Here is a 14,924-nt window from a genome sequence, read left to right on the forward strand (position 1 = left end):
TGATTCTGCATGTCCCTGTCTCCCTCTGTTGTTCAGTTTCCTACTCTTTTTTGTGTGCTTTTTAATGGCTTTTTCTGGTCTTCCTGAATTATAACCAAGTTGCTAATGGGACAAGTAAATTTTAATAAGGTTTTATTTGATTAAAGCTTAAAATGTTCAGCTAGGGCTCATGTAAAAGGTGGCTTATTTTTTGGTTGGGTTTTTTTTTTTTATCATTCAGCAGCAGTGTAGCTAAAAAATCACTGGAATCCTGTGTTTAAAATTGTTAATCTGAAGTGAAAACTAAAGTCCTTAATTGTTCACATTACTAGCAGCCATCAGCTGTGCTCATTTTGGGTTTTATGCATGAGCTAAGCCCATACTTTATACCTGGGTCTGTGAGAAAATAAAAGATCTGTTTCTCCAGGCACCTACAGCACCAGCCTTGTCATGCTGATGACTGTGGCGAGACAGACTTGCCATTAGTGTTGGCCCTTTGGCATCTCTTTTTGATCGGTGAGCCCAGCCGGGCTGCTCAGGTATTCACTGCACATCACCGCCGCGGCCGCTTTCCGGAGGATCTCTGCTGTGCTCTGGCTGGGCTGTGGCTGTGCTGTGGCTGTGCCCAGCGCTGTCATTCCTGCTCTGTGTCACACCCGCTGCTCTCCGCTCCCTCCTGGCCGCGGGGCCGGTGCTGCCCGCAGCGGAGCGGGGCGGAGCGGGGCGGCTCCGCGGGAGCCCCGGGGGCTGCCCTGCCTGCCCCGGCCCAGCACGGCCATCTCCTCTGCTTAAAGAGAAGCCGTGTGCCGGACCCCCGGGCAGGGAGCCCTGTCCGTGCCCCGCCGGGCAGGTGCCGTCCCGAGCCCCCAGGCGCGGTTCGTCCGTGCGGGGACAGCGCCCGCGCATCCCGAGCCCCGCGCATCCCCTGTCCCTGGCATCCATCCCCCTGTCCCTGGCATCCATCCCCCTGTCCCTCGCATCCCCCGTTCCTCAATCCCCTCGCCTCTGGCATCCTCCGTCCCTGGCAACCCCCGTCCTTCGTATCCCCCGTCCCTGGCATCCCCCTTCCCTGGCATCCTCCGCCCCGCGCATCTCCCGTCCCCCCGCAGCTCCGCGGGCACCACCCGCTCCCCACGGGCCGGACGGTGCCGGGAGGAGATGGAGCGAGGCCGGGCGGGCAGCGGGAGCGGCTCCGCTCCGGCCGAGGCTCAGCGGGGCTGCTCAGGCAGCTGCTGGTAAGAGCTTCAGGGGAAAAGGGGAGCAGCAACAGCGATCCTTCCCTTTCCCCACTAAAATCAACAGAAAGTGTGCAGCTTGGGCTCATGTAAAAGGTGGTTTGTTGTTGCCCAACCAAACCAACAAAAACCTCTTCAATTGGAAGGTGTGCGCCTGCCCACGGGAGAGAGATTGAAATCAGATGATTTTTAAGGTCCCTTCCAACCCAAACCACCCGGTGATTCTATGGAAAAAAAAAAAAAAAAAAAAAAAAAAAAGCCCACAGCCAGAGCTAAACTCGAAATTTCTGTCTTCTCCTCACTTTTCTGCCCGGGCAGCAACTGGGCCGGACAGGGAGAGTGGGAGCATTGGGACTGGGTGCCTGTGTGCCTGTGACCCGTGCACCGTTCAGTGGATTTCAGTGGAGAGGTTCAGGCTGCAAAAAGCCTTTCTCAAGCGAGTGCTGCATTAGAGACACACGTCCCGATGTGAGACCCCCAGCCTCCCATCCCTCGGGGTGGATGGCGCCTGTCCAGCTGAGTGTGAAACTCAGTTTTAGTGGTTTTGAGGTAATGCACTGTGTTTGTAGCTGAATAGCTTGAGCAGTTGCATCCTCCTTATTTGCTGTTTTAGTAAATGTCGCACCTCATAACAAAACGTGTCGCTGTGTTACAGGGTCAGTGAGGGGTGCAGCTCTGGTTTGGCAGGCTCAGGCTCCCTGCTGACCCTTCTGGCAGAGGTGTGTCACTGGGGTACCTCTGAGCAGTCATCTCGGCAAGAAGAGGTTTCTCAGAGCGTGACACAGCACAGTGCTTGGGTGTTTGGCTAATTCTGTGAGCTGCTTTGAGCCCTTCAGATAAAGCCCTGGAGGTGGTACTGACGGTACCTGCCCTGCAGGTACCGTGCCTCTGTGCCTGGGCAAGGTCTGAGGGGAGGCAGGGGCTGCCTGCAGCCCCCTGATGGGCACGCCTGGGCACTGGGGAAGGGCTGTGATCTCCCTGCCCAGGTGTGGAGCTGGCTGCAGTCATTAGGGCAGCTGAGGGAGGCACAGCTCATGGGCCACAGGTGTGGGCACTTTGCAGCTCTCCACCCCCGGCACCTGGGCTGCCCCAGAGCTGGTCTGTGCAGCCCAAATGCATCAGGGTCACCATCACAGCCAGAGTTAGGTGAGGTGGTATAAGCCTTCAGAAATGCAAGACTGCTTTATCATGGAATTTATGCATCAGCAGGTATGGAAAATATTTAATACTATCCTTTTACTGTTCTTAAAGGACCCCTTGATAAGCATAAAGAAATATTTCTATTCTGGTGGATACCAGAAGATGTGTTGGAACTATTTAGGCCTTGCATCAGACATTACTTATGATGTTACAATGGGTTTAGCTAATTCTTAACACAGTGAGAAGCGTTGTGAAAATAAAATTCACAGTACTATGTGCTGCTTCACACATTTTGTTTCTTTGTCATGAATGTGTATTAGTTGATGACAATTAATAGTCTGTGAATTTGGCTTACAGCAAACCTGTTAGTTGAAACAAAAACTAGGTGCTATAGTAGAGATAAGGGTAACAGAATGCTAATATTATGCTTTATGATTTATGCTTTGTCTGGCTTCACTCATATCCTTTATGCTAAATACCCCCAAAACAGCAGCAGCATGGTGTTGCTTTACATTATTATAGTTACTTTGAAACCTTAATCAGCAGAAAAATCTATAATGAATAAGGTTATAGAGAATTTCATCAGGGATCCAAGTGTTTCTCCATTGAGTTCAACAAGCACAGTTTAAATGGAGAAAATTGAGAGGGAAAAAAAAAACCAAGAGGTTCAGAGAAAGAGGAAATGGATGTTATTAGACAATTTGAACACGATAAGATTGTCTGTCTGCTTTGTTGTTTGGGTTTGCTGTGTGTTTGGGACTGTTGTTGTGGTTTTATGTTCTTTTGGTTTTTTTTTTAACAAAATTGTACCCCTTAACTGTTGTGTTTTTGGCGTTCATTAAGACAAGCACTTTCTGGAAAGTGTATGTGGTGACTCTGTCGTGTTGTATATTGTAGTTAATATCTATTCCTGGCAGCTTCCAGAGTTTTTTTTAGGTATTCAGAACCTGAAGTTGTACCATATTATCCCAGATTTCATAAGTAAGGATGAGGTATTTGTAAAAGAGCGTTGGCTGATCAGGAAAGTTTTGAATTGTGTCCGTGATTGTCACAGAAGAGACACGTCAAAAATGACAATGCCTATAATAAACTGGCTGGGTGAAAAATAGTAAAAGTAAAAATAGTTCTCTCTTCTTTTTGTGTTAATTACTTTTTCACTTTGTCAGAAACTGTTTGTGGGAAAGCTTTTGCTTTAATGAGTCTGTCTTCATAAAGTTGAAGAACATTTCAAATAACAGCCAGATAGTTCACCCATGCTCTTAGTCAGCTGTATGAAAGATGTGGCACAGTCTCAATTGAGTTTCCATGGAATCAAAGTCTGTATATTCTTAAGAAAAAAAAAATCTAGGGAGAAAAAAAAGAATGATATTACTAAATTGGGATAATTCTTAAATATAGTACATTACTTATTATTGATAATTTAAAGAGAATTAATAGATCTTAAAAGCCATATTTAGCTATTTATATTCTGATCTGGTTGCGTTTCAGAACTGTGAAACAATTATCATAAAACCAGATCTAAAATATGCATTTAAATATTTTTTTACATTTTAATCATCTCTAATGTAATGTCATACTGACTTTTTATAGCATTTTTAATATGCATATGTTTTTTTTAACATTTCTGTCATTTTTAAACAATTTACTTAAAACACTATATCTTAAAGTTCTCAAGGGTCAATCATGTCAGGCTCTTGCTATTCTCAATATTCTGATCAGCACTTCACATTTACCAATTTACCAATTTCCTTTTACTTCAGCGTGCACTTTCTTAGGGGTATGACAGGGATAAAGGCAGGAGCAGTTGTTGTGGTTCATACCACAGGTTGCCAGAACCAGTATCCTGTGTCTGATGAGAGCTGAGGAAATGCCAAATTAAGGGTGCTTTTTATGCAATATCAACCCTTGTTGGTGGAATTTTCCTCCATGTGCTGTACCAAACCAGATGGGCAGTAAACCAAACTTCCCTGAACCTCTCTCCCCTTTTTCTTATCAGCTCATTGGCTTAAGCCATAGTCTAGGTGCAGCATGAAAGTGTTTAATAAAAGAAGCTCTTGACTCCTGCAGTGAGTAGGTTTTGGTTTATGAGATAAGTGGAATTTTAGGTGTTCTGTTATGGTATACAAGTCCCCTTGATCATTACATGAAACAACTTGAAGCAGTTAATGAGTTGTCAGGTGTTACTAATAGGGTGTAGACCTCATCCTGTAAGTCCTCTGTGCTATAAATATAGTGGAAATGTGGAGTTCTGGTACAAAAATAGTAGGTCAGGACACAAGTAAACAGGAGCAAGTCTGAAAAATGTAAGACCTTTGTTGTTTTTCACTTCCACTCTGGTGTCCTGCATTAGAGAGACATTTTTCTGTTTTCACCTCGCAACTTTACTCTGAAAATCAAAAGTTATTCATTAATAAAAATATTCATTCTGAAAATAAAAAGTTATTCTTTGCCTCCATTTTTTGGTCATCTCTTGTAGTTTTTTGGCATCCTTGGCTCATGACACAGATAAAACTTGGCTCCAGCAGGGCAGCAGGTCTTTGGATCCTGACATAAAAGCAAACAATTTCAAAAGGTTTATAGATTTGGTTCTGTGCTTCCACATTTTCAAGGAAACGTGCTTGTGTCAAGATCAGCTCACAAAAAAAGAAGAGTTTTTTGATTACCCTGGTTGTTAGGCAATGACAGCAGTGGCCTTCTAATTTGTTGACATCCTTCTGCTTTTTGCTGTCTGTATCATAGGTGTAGCAAAGCAGTGTCTATAGAGGCTGGAATTGAATTCACAGCAGAAATAATCTCAGAATAGAAGTCAGCCTGAATATAGGTCAAGTTAGTGCATAAGAAACCAACACATCTTCAAAGCTGTGGCTCAGAGAGTGCTCAAGGGTATACTTAAGGTATGAATGTTGCATATTAATTCAGGGGACTGGGCAGTAAAACTAGGCTTTGTTCAGTTTCTAAGTGTGTTGCCCTGTAGTCTGACATAAATTGTGCACTCAGTGAAGCTGTGTGCTCTGTTGTCTCAGCGTAGATTTGTATTTCATGTAGAGAACTTAAATTACCTAGTTGTGAGGAACATGCTTTAGGATTCTCACAGCGCTCTCCTGGAAGCCAGCCTTTTTCTTTGCAAGCAGAACGTGCCTCCAGAGCATGGAGGGGCTCTCAGCCTGTGGAAGGAAGAATTTAGGCACACCTGAACCTTGTAGGTTAATTATTTTCCATCCCTAATGCTAATTGAGGCACAGGAGGTTCACCTGAACTGGCTGCTGTTTAGACACAGGTGAAAGTAATCAGTTTACTGCTGATTTAAAAAATGTAAATCTTCTGTGGGAGCTACTTCAGGAATTGTTTGAGGTACTGAGGATTCTTGAAAGACCTCAGTGTGTGACTGTAGTTGGAGAAAAATTCAAGTGGAAATGTAGGAAGCAGACAACAGGTTGGTGCCACAGAAGTCTGACTCTTGAAATGTCGTTTTAATGCGTATTCCTCTATGGTTTTACAAATAAATACAAGGGTGGGGTGGAATTACATGTCCTTTGAAAATTTTGTACCCAAATAGTCAAGAACATACTGATTATCTCCTATTTTAGTACTTTAGCAGAATTTATAGAAATACTGATTTCCATTCATTCATGAAATGATTGGTTTCAAAACATATTAACACTTATTTTTATGGAATAGAGAAAACTAGAAATTAACTATGTAAATAAAATAATAACTTAGGTAATAATTATTATCACTTACTGAGTTGACAATGATAGGAATCAAAGATTATTTTCAGTAGCCATTAAGAAATCTGCATGAGTCATTACAAGCTGCTTTTGCTGGGGTTTTCTTTTTGTTTCCTTTTCAGAACACTTGGCTATCCCTTCTATCATGTAACTCAGGCAGTTGTAGATCAATTTGTTCAACCATGCATATAGTGAGTAAGGTTGTACTGTTTGGACCAAATAGAGGTCATAAACAGTTTTAATTTATAATGATGCTATCACATGTATTCAGTAATGCTCAAAAAGCAGCATTTAAGTGGTTTTATTATTCATACCAGCAATAGCAGCACAGTTTTTCTTCACCCTGCCAGGATGTTGTAGCTTAGGCTTGTGCAAGGTCTTTATTTTGTGCCTCTCACCACTAAAATTATGTCTGATCCTGAGCTTCTTTCACCACACCAACTGCATTTTTCATTGTAAATTGGGTGCTGGGAAGTTAAATTTAGGCAATACAAGACACAAGGGATTTTCTTGTATGCTCTGCCTTCCTTCTGGCCCTTGTGCTCCTCCTGTATTCCTTCTGAGCAGTGAACAGATCCATTCTAGGGAATGGAGGCTGGGGAGAGATGAAGGGCCACACCGTGCCCTTATAATTTTATAGTGCTTGTGGTGTTAGAGATCCAAAGGTATTATTGAAACAGGGTTTTGGGAGATGGAGGCACTACATTTTATTAAACCAACAGATGTAACTGGAAAAAAAAAAAAAAAATAGATGCTCTCAGAGACAGTCTGTCTTCAGGCCTGAAACAGAAGAAACAAAACCAAAAGGCTGGAAAAATTAACGTTGTGTTTGTGTCACCCAACTAGATAATTGGCAAAGCAAGTCTTTGCTAGATGTAAAATAGAGAAGGATTCTCTATCCACTGCTAAGAGAAAGTGGTCATTGGTCCTTCTGCATAACCAGAGCTTTTCCTTCCACTCCAAAGGACTTGCAGTCAATGAGTGTTTCTGGCCAGGAGTCCCTGGGATAGGTGTGGTGCTTTGTTTCCCATCACATCCTGTGTGATGCCCCCTGTTCTACAAGGCCCTGAGTTTTCCTGGGAGGGTTGTAGGGGATGGGGCTGGATTCAGCATCACTGAAACACAGCAGTGTGGTGAGTGTTCTAAAATTGATCTGTTCCTCCAGAAGTTTGAGGTCACTGAGGATGTGTTTGCATGTGGACAGAGAATAATCCAGATTTCTAGCAGAGTAGACAAGTATGGTATCGAGGTTTTCTGTGATTAAACTTAAACTTGGCTTCCTCGGGTAAGATTGAGAGGAAAGCTCTGGTTTAGTTATTTTCTCTGTAATGGTGAAAGTGTAAGAAAAGGTCTGGAAATCAGCTATTTATATCTCTGCACAAAAATGGCATTGCTAGTACATTTCTGTGTGTAGTTATTTTGTAATGGTGTGGTGCTGGTGTGCTCCTGCAGTACTGCTTGAGGAAGCTTAAGTGGAAGCACATTTAACAGCAGTAAAATAGAGTTTTCTCATTCATGTTCGTCAAAGCCTTGCCTGTCTTATGGAAATGTGGCTGATTTATAGAGTAACTTCCATAGGAGAATGACTTGCCTTGCTCACTGGAGCTATAAGGAGTCAAGCAGTTCAGTGTCCAAACACTTTTAGTTCGAACACAAGGTCAGTGCTTATAGAAAACAATTTATTTTCTTCAATGTATAAGCTCAGGCTTATACAGACACAGTCTTATGCCTTTCATGAAAACAAGCTGCATGCATGTTTTTGAGTGTTTTGTTGACCTTGGATGCAAATGCAGCCATTTGATTCCATTGTGAATTTGTAGATCAGCCTGTGAGAATGAATAAATACTTCTGGATGTATGTATGTGTTTGCATTTCCTGAAAGTTGTTGTCATGGATATAATCTAATACATTGTAAGAGATGTGGAAACTTCTTATCAAGAATTGCATGAGAAAAGCAATTTACAAGTAAGGGTGAGAAAATACAAAATGAATGGGAAACAGGAAAGATCTCTCCCCTAATTGTTCCTGTTATTCATTTTGACTTAAGCAGAGGAGCTTCTTACAGCACTTGGGACTTATTTTTCCTTGTTTTCTTTTCAAAAGGTAGTGAGGCAGTTCCTTTAGAGTATTTGCTAATAATACTCTGGGGGAAAAAAAAAAATGCAATAACTAAGCTCATGCATCTCTGTTTCTCCCTCATCTTTGTCCCCCTAAAATTTCAGGTGGTGTTAATTTCCATAAAAGAGGAGACTTTTTAAACAGTGTAAGGAATCCATTGGAGTCCTTTCAGCGGCAGAGCATGAAGGAATTCTTGATCCATCACACAAACTGCTCCTGTGTTGGGTCAGCAAGTGGTGCATTGATACACATACAGAGAGATTTAAAAGCCCATTGTTCTCATTAATATTTTTGTCCTTATGATAACTTTAAGTTCACATGACGAAAGCTGCTTAAGGAGGTTAGTGAGAATCTGATTTTAATGTATCTCTATTTAAGTCAGTGGATTCCCAGTCCCCAGGTGACAAAAAAATAAGAGGTGAAATGCTGAAGCAATCACAAATTTATCAATAGGTTAGGGTTTGCAAGTTTAAACAGTTGTTTTGTGAGTGTTGCTATAAAGATATGAAAGCTGGATTCCATCTGTCCAGAGCTTACTGTGATGGTTTTTGGTGAGATTCTGGTGGCAAACATTGATAGAAAAACATCAATTCTTACACGTTTTGTAGTATAATAATGATATAGAATTACCTGGGGTTGAAACTGACCCCTGATTCTCTGATAATAATTTATGAATTCTTCTTTATAACCTCCTCTCTGGAACTGGAAAACCCTTACGAAAGAGGAAACCAAGTTATTTAAAGCTGTTGAAATATTCTTTTAGGCTACCTGAGTACCTTCAGACCCAGATGTCAGAATGTAGCACTGTGTGGCTTGCATGAGCTACCACAGCACTCTTCTGCACAGGCCGGAGCTAGATCCAGATTTTTGACGTTCCTTCCTTTTCCCTACTGCAGTTGACATGGTAGGATCCAATAGCCCAAACAGGGTGCTGCAGCAAAGAAAAGCTATCTTTAAAGTTTCTTCCTGTTGCATGTTGGCTCCATGTAAATCCAAGGGAGGCTGTGGGCTTGTGTCAGTTCTGCAGACAAGGACTTTGTGTGCTTTGGGCCAGCTGAACAATTGCCAGTTGGCATAAAACCCATTTCCCTTGACCACGCAGAGGTAGAAGGTATGAACAAAGCAACTCACAGAAGCTGCCCTGATGTTACATCTTCTAGTTAGGGAAAAAACCTCCAACCAACCAAAGACCCAAACAATCCACACACATCCTACACCCATCTTGCATGAAAATGAACTCTACTTGTATGAGGACTAAACTCTTTTAATGGGAATTCAAAATTAAATTTGAACTTTGGGCTTTAGCTTGTTACTGGTTTTTAAAAAACGTTGGAAATATGAACATATGTCTGATGCATTCCTTTAAAAATGTTAGTTCTGGGTCAAGTTTCTTCTTCTCCTACCACTTTAGAGCAACTTCATCTAGAAATTCCAGAATAAATAAAATTAAGCGTCTGTAATACTTTTTTTAAAAAACAGATTTATCAACGCTAATATGTTTTGTTGCTATGATAACTCAGTTATCAACATTAAACATTTGTTCAGTTCATTTGTTTATCAGTGGCAGTTTGTTAGTAGTTATAAGTAGAATTCCATCTGCCAGATAAACTATATTGTAAATTAATGGAGAAATTAGCAGCTCCTGTTTTTTGGGGGCAGGGGGAGATGTCTCTCCTAATGAATATAGGAACTGAGCTGCATGTAAATGCAGCTCCAGGAGATGGTTGGGGGCATCTCAGGTACGCTGCACACGAGTGTGCCAGTCAGGCGCAAACAGGCACACACTGTGATTATCTCAGTTTTCAAACCTGGAAGAGACAAGAATGTGTTGCTAAATGAGAGAAGCAGTATGTCATGCTCACTGAGATAAAAACAGAAGCTGCCAGACACTTTGGCTTTATTCTGCAAATTCTTTGCTTCAAAACTCTCCTCTTTTCTTCAGGCTTATTCTGCCTCCCGTTCTCATTCTTCCTCCTTCCCTCGTTGCTGTCGCGATCTCTCGCTCATTGTTCTCTCCCTCTTCCCCGTCTTTGATGCACATACGTTGTCACATTTCATTGACTCTCCCTCTTCTCTGTTCTTACACTCACGCCTAGTGGTGCTTCAGCCAGAGCTCGCAGCCTCTCCGCCGAGTTTTAGTCATGTGTGAAGCTCAGTTTGATCGAGCGCTCCTTTTCTGCCTTTTCACTCTCGCGAAAGATTAAAAGGTGGCGTCACATCGCTCCCCGGCTTTTTCCCGCAGGAGGGACTTAAAAGGGACAACAAAAACTAATCACTTTCAATAAGCGTTTTCTCGCGAAAAGGGGACTTGGCTGTGCGATTCGAGGCCGGTGCTAAGGATTGGGAAGGCTGGAGGATGCTTCATACTGCTAACAAGGGAAGGAAGCCTTCAACTGAGGCAGGTAAGAAGTGTCTGAATGCGAATGTTTTATGGAGTGCTCGGTCGGAGCGGCGATTTCGGCGTTCTGTAACTGAGGCAGGCAACTGCAGCAAGAGGCAGCATCGCTGCTGTATCAGATTCCTTTTGTTTAAGATGTAAAGTCTCTGCTATAAATTGAATTAGAGATGAGGTTCTGAGGACACTGTATTCACAATGACTGCTTGTTTTTTCCCCCCTTTTCTCTGTGTATCAAAATAAATCGGACACACAGCTTTTGTGAAAGCTGGACTTTGCTTAAGGTTAAATTCGGTGCTGAAATCTCAGTGTAAGAAAAGCTTTAGAGTCTTAGAACCCTCGGGGAGCTTGCATTCTGCAATTTGATTGCAACAGCTCAATTAAAAAAAATATTTACTTATTTACTCTTTATTGTGTAAGGTAAAATCTAGCATTGAGTTTAGGTCTAGGTGAATATGGTTTGTTTGCCTGGCATTTTGTCGGATGAATAGCTATACCCTTTTAGATATACTGTAAAACCTATTTCGTGTTTATGTTTTGTAAATTGAGATTAAGTAGCATCCTGAATGAAATACGTGACTAAAAGTCATAAAATGAATCTGTGTTTAGTAAAGCAATCACCAAATTAGAATAATGGATTTATGTCAGTTGTCAAATGGAGTTAACTCTGAAAGTGCTGTCCACAAGTGCACTTGGATTACAATAAAGGGCTTTCTGTTTAACAGTTATTGAGAGGAGCTAATTTATCAGGCAAAGCCTATGAACTTAAGTCTTGTGATAATATAAAATTCTATAGCCTAAAGGGTTTGTGGTTTTGGGAAACGTGCCCTTTTATTCTCTATAAAAATACATTAAGGTTTAATAGGGATTCAGAAGGCAAAAATAATTTTAGTAAGTGCTTTTTATTCACAGCTGGCATATTTAACTATTGGGGCGCCTGTTTCTGTTCATCACTGGCTTTAGTGCCTTTTTTTCTCTCCCTACATTTTACAGTTGCTCTCTGTATCAGCAAACTGACTCAAAATAGGAGGAAGAGATTCTGAGCAACAATGATATTCTGAATTTCATTGTCACACTGAAGAGTGAACAAGCAGTCAAGGAGAGTTAGACCATTATTAGGGCTCGGGAAGAAAGCAAATACTGCTGTAGTGATCAGAGTTATTTGTAAAGTGGAGCACTTGCTGGCTGGCTCTGAGCAGAGCTGGGAAAAGCTAACTTCGGGAGCTGTCACCGAGTAAGCATCCTTGGGTAGGCAGAATTTCGTGGCGCAGAGCTACAGATGAGCACCCTGCAGAGTGAAATGAATCTGTTTGCTTGAGAACTTTGGAATTGATGCAATGTCCCCCCAAAGGGGAGCTGCCTGCAGCCCCCTGAATGCGCAGTGCCCGTGCCTCGCCATCCCAGCGGGGCTGTGCCTGTCCGAGGCACCACAGCTCAGAGGGACTGAGCCCCCAGGGAGCAGAGTCTCCCTCTGTGAAGGGGACTTCAAGCCCTGCTCCTTCCTTCAGTGCTAGTTAATCATGCACTTTCATCCTCTTACAAAGGGACAGATTTTTAATTTTTTTTTTCCCCCCGTGAAGGCTTGAAGTCAGAACTTGCAAATATTTCACTGTTTTGCTGTGCATATTTTTACTTTTTAACTATGGTTTTGCTGAACTTGTTTATTTCGTAACATTGGAATCACCACTCCAGCTCTGCTTCACCTTTCAAAATGTTTCTGTATGTTCTTCCAAGTTCCTTTTATGCTTCAGTTCTGTTTAGGCACATGTTGGGTCAAACCGAAATTACTTCTCTGACAAAAATGGAAGTCCTGGCTGTAACGTGGTACTTTAAATGATATTTTGTGACTTAAATAAAGTATGCCAGAGTATAAATAGTAGATGAATTCTGGTAGGAATTAGTCATGAAGACTTTGGTGTTTATGAAATGGCAGAAAAGTGGAAGGTTGAAGCTGAGCCACCTTGATGTGCTTGAGCCCAGAATGCAGGATCAGAATTGCAGAGCATTTATTTCTGCTTTTGGCATTTGCTAACTCTGCCCTGCTAGATGTTAAATGGGTGATTAATAGAAATAGCAGCATTTTACTGATGTTCCAGTAGATGTTGCTGGAGAGCAAAGTTAAGATTACTTCATCTAGAGAGAGAAATGCAGTGAAATTACAAAAACCAAAGAAAAACCTCAAGGCTGTTGGTAGTTCTATAATATGAGATCAATAATTTTTACATCATAATTGCAGGTGCTATTCCATCTGAAAACCTGAAGAGACACATGCTGAAATGAAGCACATGTTGATACAACCATGTGTCTTTAAGGATTTTAGTTTTTACTTACCTCTTCAAATTTTATCACTATTATTGACATTGTTTGATCTTAAACAAAGATTTTCTTAAAGAAAAGAGCTGAAAGAACATCCCTGAAATGTTTTTTTTTAGTTTTATTTTAATCAAAACCACAAAATACAGATGTTTAATTATAAATTAAGAAAATAAGTGAATGCCACCTCAAAATTAGAGTTCTAGTACAGTAAAATTGCTTTCCTTTGAGAACAGCAAGAGCTTACCAAATCAACACATAAAAGACAAAAAAAAATCCCTCTTAATTTGTATGTTATTTTATGTACTTTTTTATCTTTTAACAATTGTGAGTTACCATCTTCTTATGTGACTCAGTTCTGAGAGAAGCCCTATGATGAGTCTCAGATCAGTAAATTGTAAGCACCTAATGGCAAATGTGTGAATAGTAAACTCTGATGTTCTGTGCTAAAACTACTGTTTTAATTAATCTGATAAAATGATAAAGCAGTCCCAAAGGAGTGGAGGATTTTAGTATACAGGCACTAACTGATGCAATTTCAGGCAACCACTGACCTCTATCTGTGGGAATATTTATTTTTGGAGATGATCATCAATCATAACTGATTTCAAATTCAAAACCCTAATGGGTGTTGTGTTTCTTTAATCCTAGCTTTTCATGTAAAGCAGGGTAAACGTGCAAAACTTAGGCTAGTCATGCTAAAAATATGATTTCTCTGTGTGCAACTGGTTTGTACCTCTTTGTACATTAAATAAAATAGATAAGAATTATTTGAAGACCTTTTAGAGAAGAGATTTCAATTTTTAGAATTAAAATTACTATGTTTGAATTTTATAATACATAGGAGAATGTTTTTGGTTTTTTTTGTTTGCTACTTAATGTTGAAGAAAATTTCAACTTGGGCTTATAAATGGGAAAAAAGTGCACATAAAAAATGTGTGGCAGATCTCTACAGTCATCTCTCATGTAATTAGCATTGTATGCTCTTTACTTCTTCTGGCTTAGATTTGGTATTTTTTGGGTTTTGCAGATGCGTGTGCCAAAATGGCTGTAATCTGAGAAGATTTAGGTTGATTGGGGTTTTTTTTTGTTGTTGATTTGGTTTGGGGTTTTATTTCCAATATAGGTTTGCTATTGTGAATAGAGATTTCCTTAGTGTTCTCCTTCTTTAATTTATTGCTCAATTTGTGCATGCACTGTGTACATCCTAAGGTAATTCCTTAACCTTCAGAAAACTGTGTACTTGATATGCAGAGGAAATGAAATCTTCCTGCATTTCATAAGTATAGTTTAGGAAATGTAACAGATATGTATTTATTGAATGGGCATGTAGTTTTCGTTTTCAAACTTAGTGGTTCCTACAGTTTTAGGGACCATTAGCCATGGCCATAAAATGTTCTATGTCTCAGTTGGCTATGGCCAATAGTTCATGAGCTTTTTGACATTTTTAAAAATCTGTGTCACTCAGAAAAATAAGCCTGACTCTTTCCAGTAAGAACATCACCAGAATTATGTTCTCATACCTTCCTCACTCTCAGACTTGTCAATTCAATGAAATGGTACATAATTTAGTTTAAAAGATTGTAATATGTCACTGGTTTCTAAAGGGAATTCCCTGTTGAAAACATTGGCAAATTCAGTTTAAAGGCTTATGACACAATATAGCCCTAAGGAATAAACTTTTATCTTTGTATCTCTCAGTTCTCAAAGTCATGAAGAGAAAAGCAAGCATACTTGTATACTGGAATTTTACTTAGGAGAACACTCCTGAAAGCTCAGAACAGTTGCACAGGATCAATAATTTTGGCCAATTGAGTTTAGTGCCATATTCCTCAGTAGCAGCAATGGTGTATTTCTAGGTTTGTCTCTGGATGCTTATTTATGTATAAACAATAACCAAATATATTTTAATTTAAGCCCATTTGAAATTTAAAAATACTTTCCTAGTCTCACATTATTGGAACTGAGGAGGAGTATGTGTCTAGGAATCTGCAGTAAGTTATTGACATCTCAAGC

The 14,924-nt window shown here is 40.7% G+C and overlaps 1 protein-coding gene across 20 annotated transcripts in view; it reads left to right on the forward strand.

Annotated features, from left to right (window-relative positions):
• Positions 1-14,924, forward strand: part of TENM2 (teneurin transmembrane protein 2) — a 613,377-nt gene that overhangs the window by 270,530 nt on the left and 327,923 nt on the right. Inside the window, exon 1 of one of the 20 annotated variants that reach the window (XM_030284012.4) lies at positions 10,199-10,602. The exons of 17 other annotated variants lie outside the window; for them this stretch is intronic. In XM_030284012.4, coding sequence (XP_030139872.4) covers positions 10,557-10,602 — 46 coding nt within the window. In that variant the 5' untranslated portion in view covers positions 10,199-10,556. Of the gene's footprint in view, positions 1-10,198; positions 10,603-14,924 lie in introns of those variants that run through there. 2 more of the 20 variants (XM_030284013.4, XM_030284014.4) reach the window with 2 other exon arrangements.

The sequence above is a fragment of the Taeniopygia guttata genome, chromosome 13 (genome assembly GCF_048771995.1).
Source record: "Taeniopygia guttata chromosome 13, bTaeGut7.mat, whole genome shotgun sequence".
NCBI classification, from domain to species: domain Eukaryota; kingdom Metazoa; phylum Chordata; class Aves; order Passeriformes; family Estrildidae; genus Taeniopygia; species Taeniopygia guttata.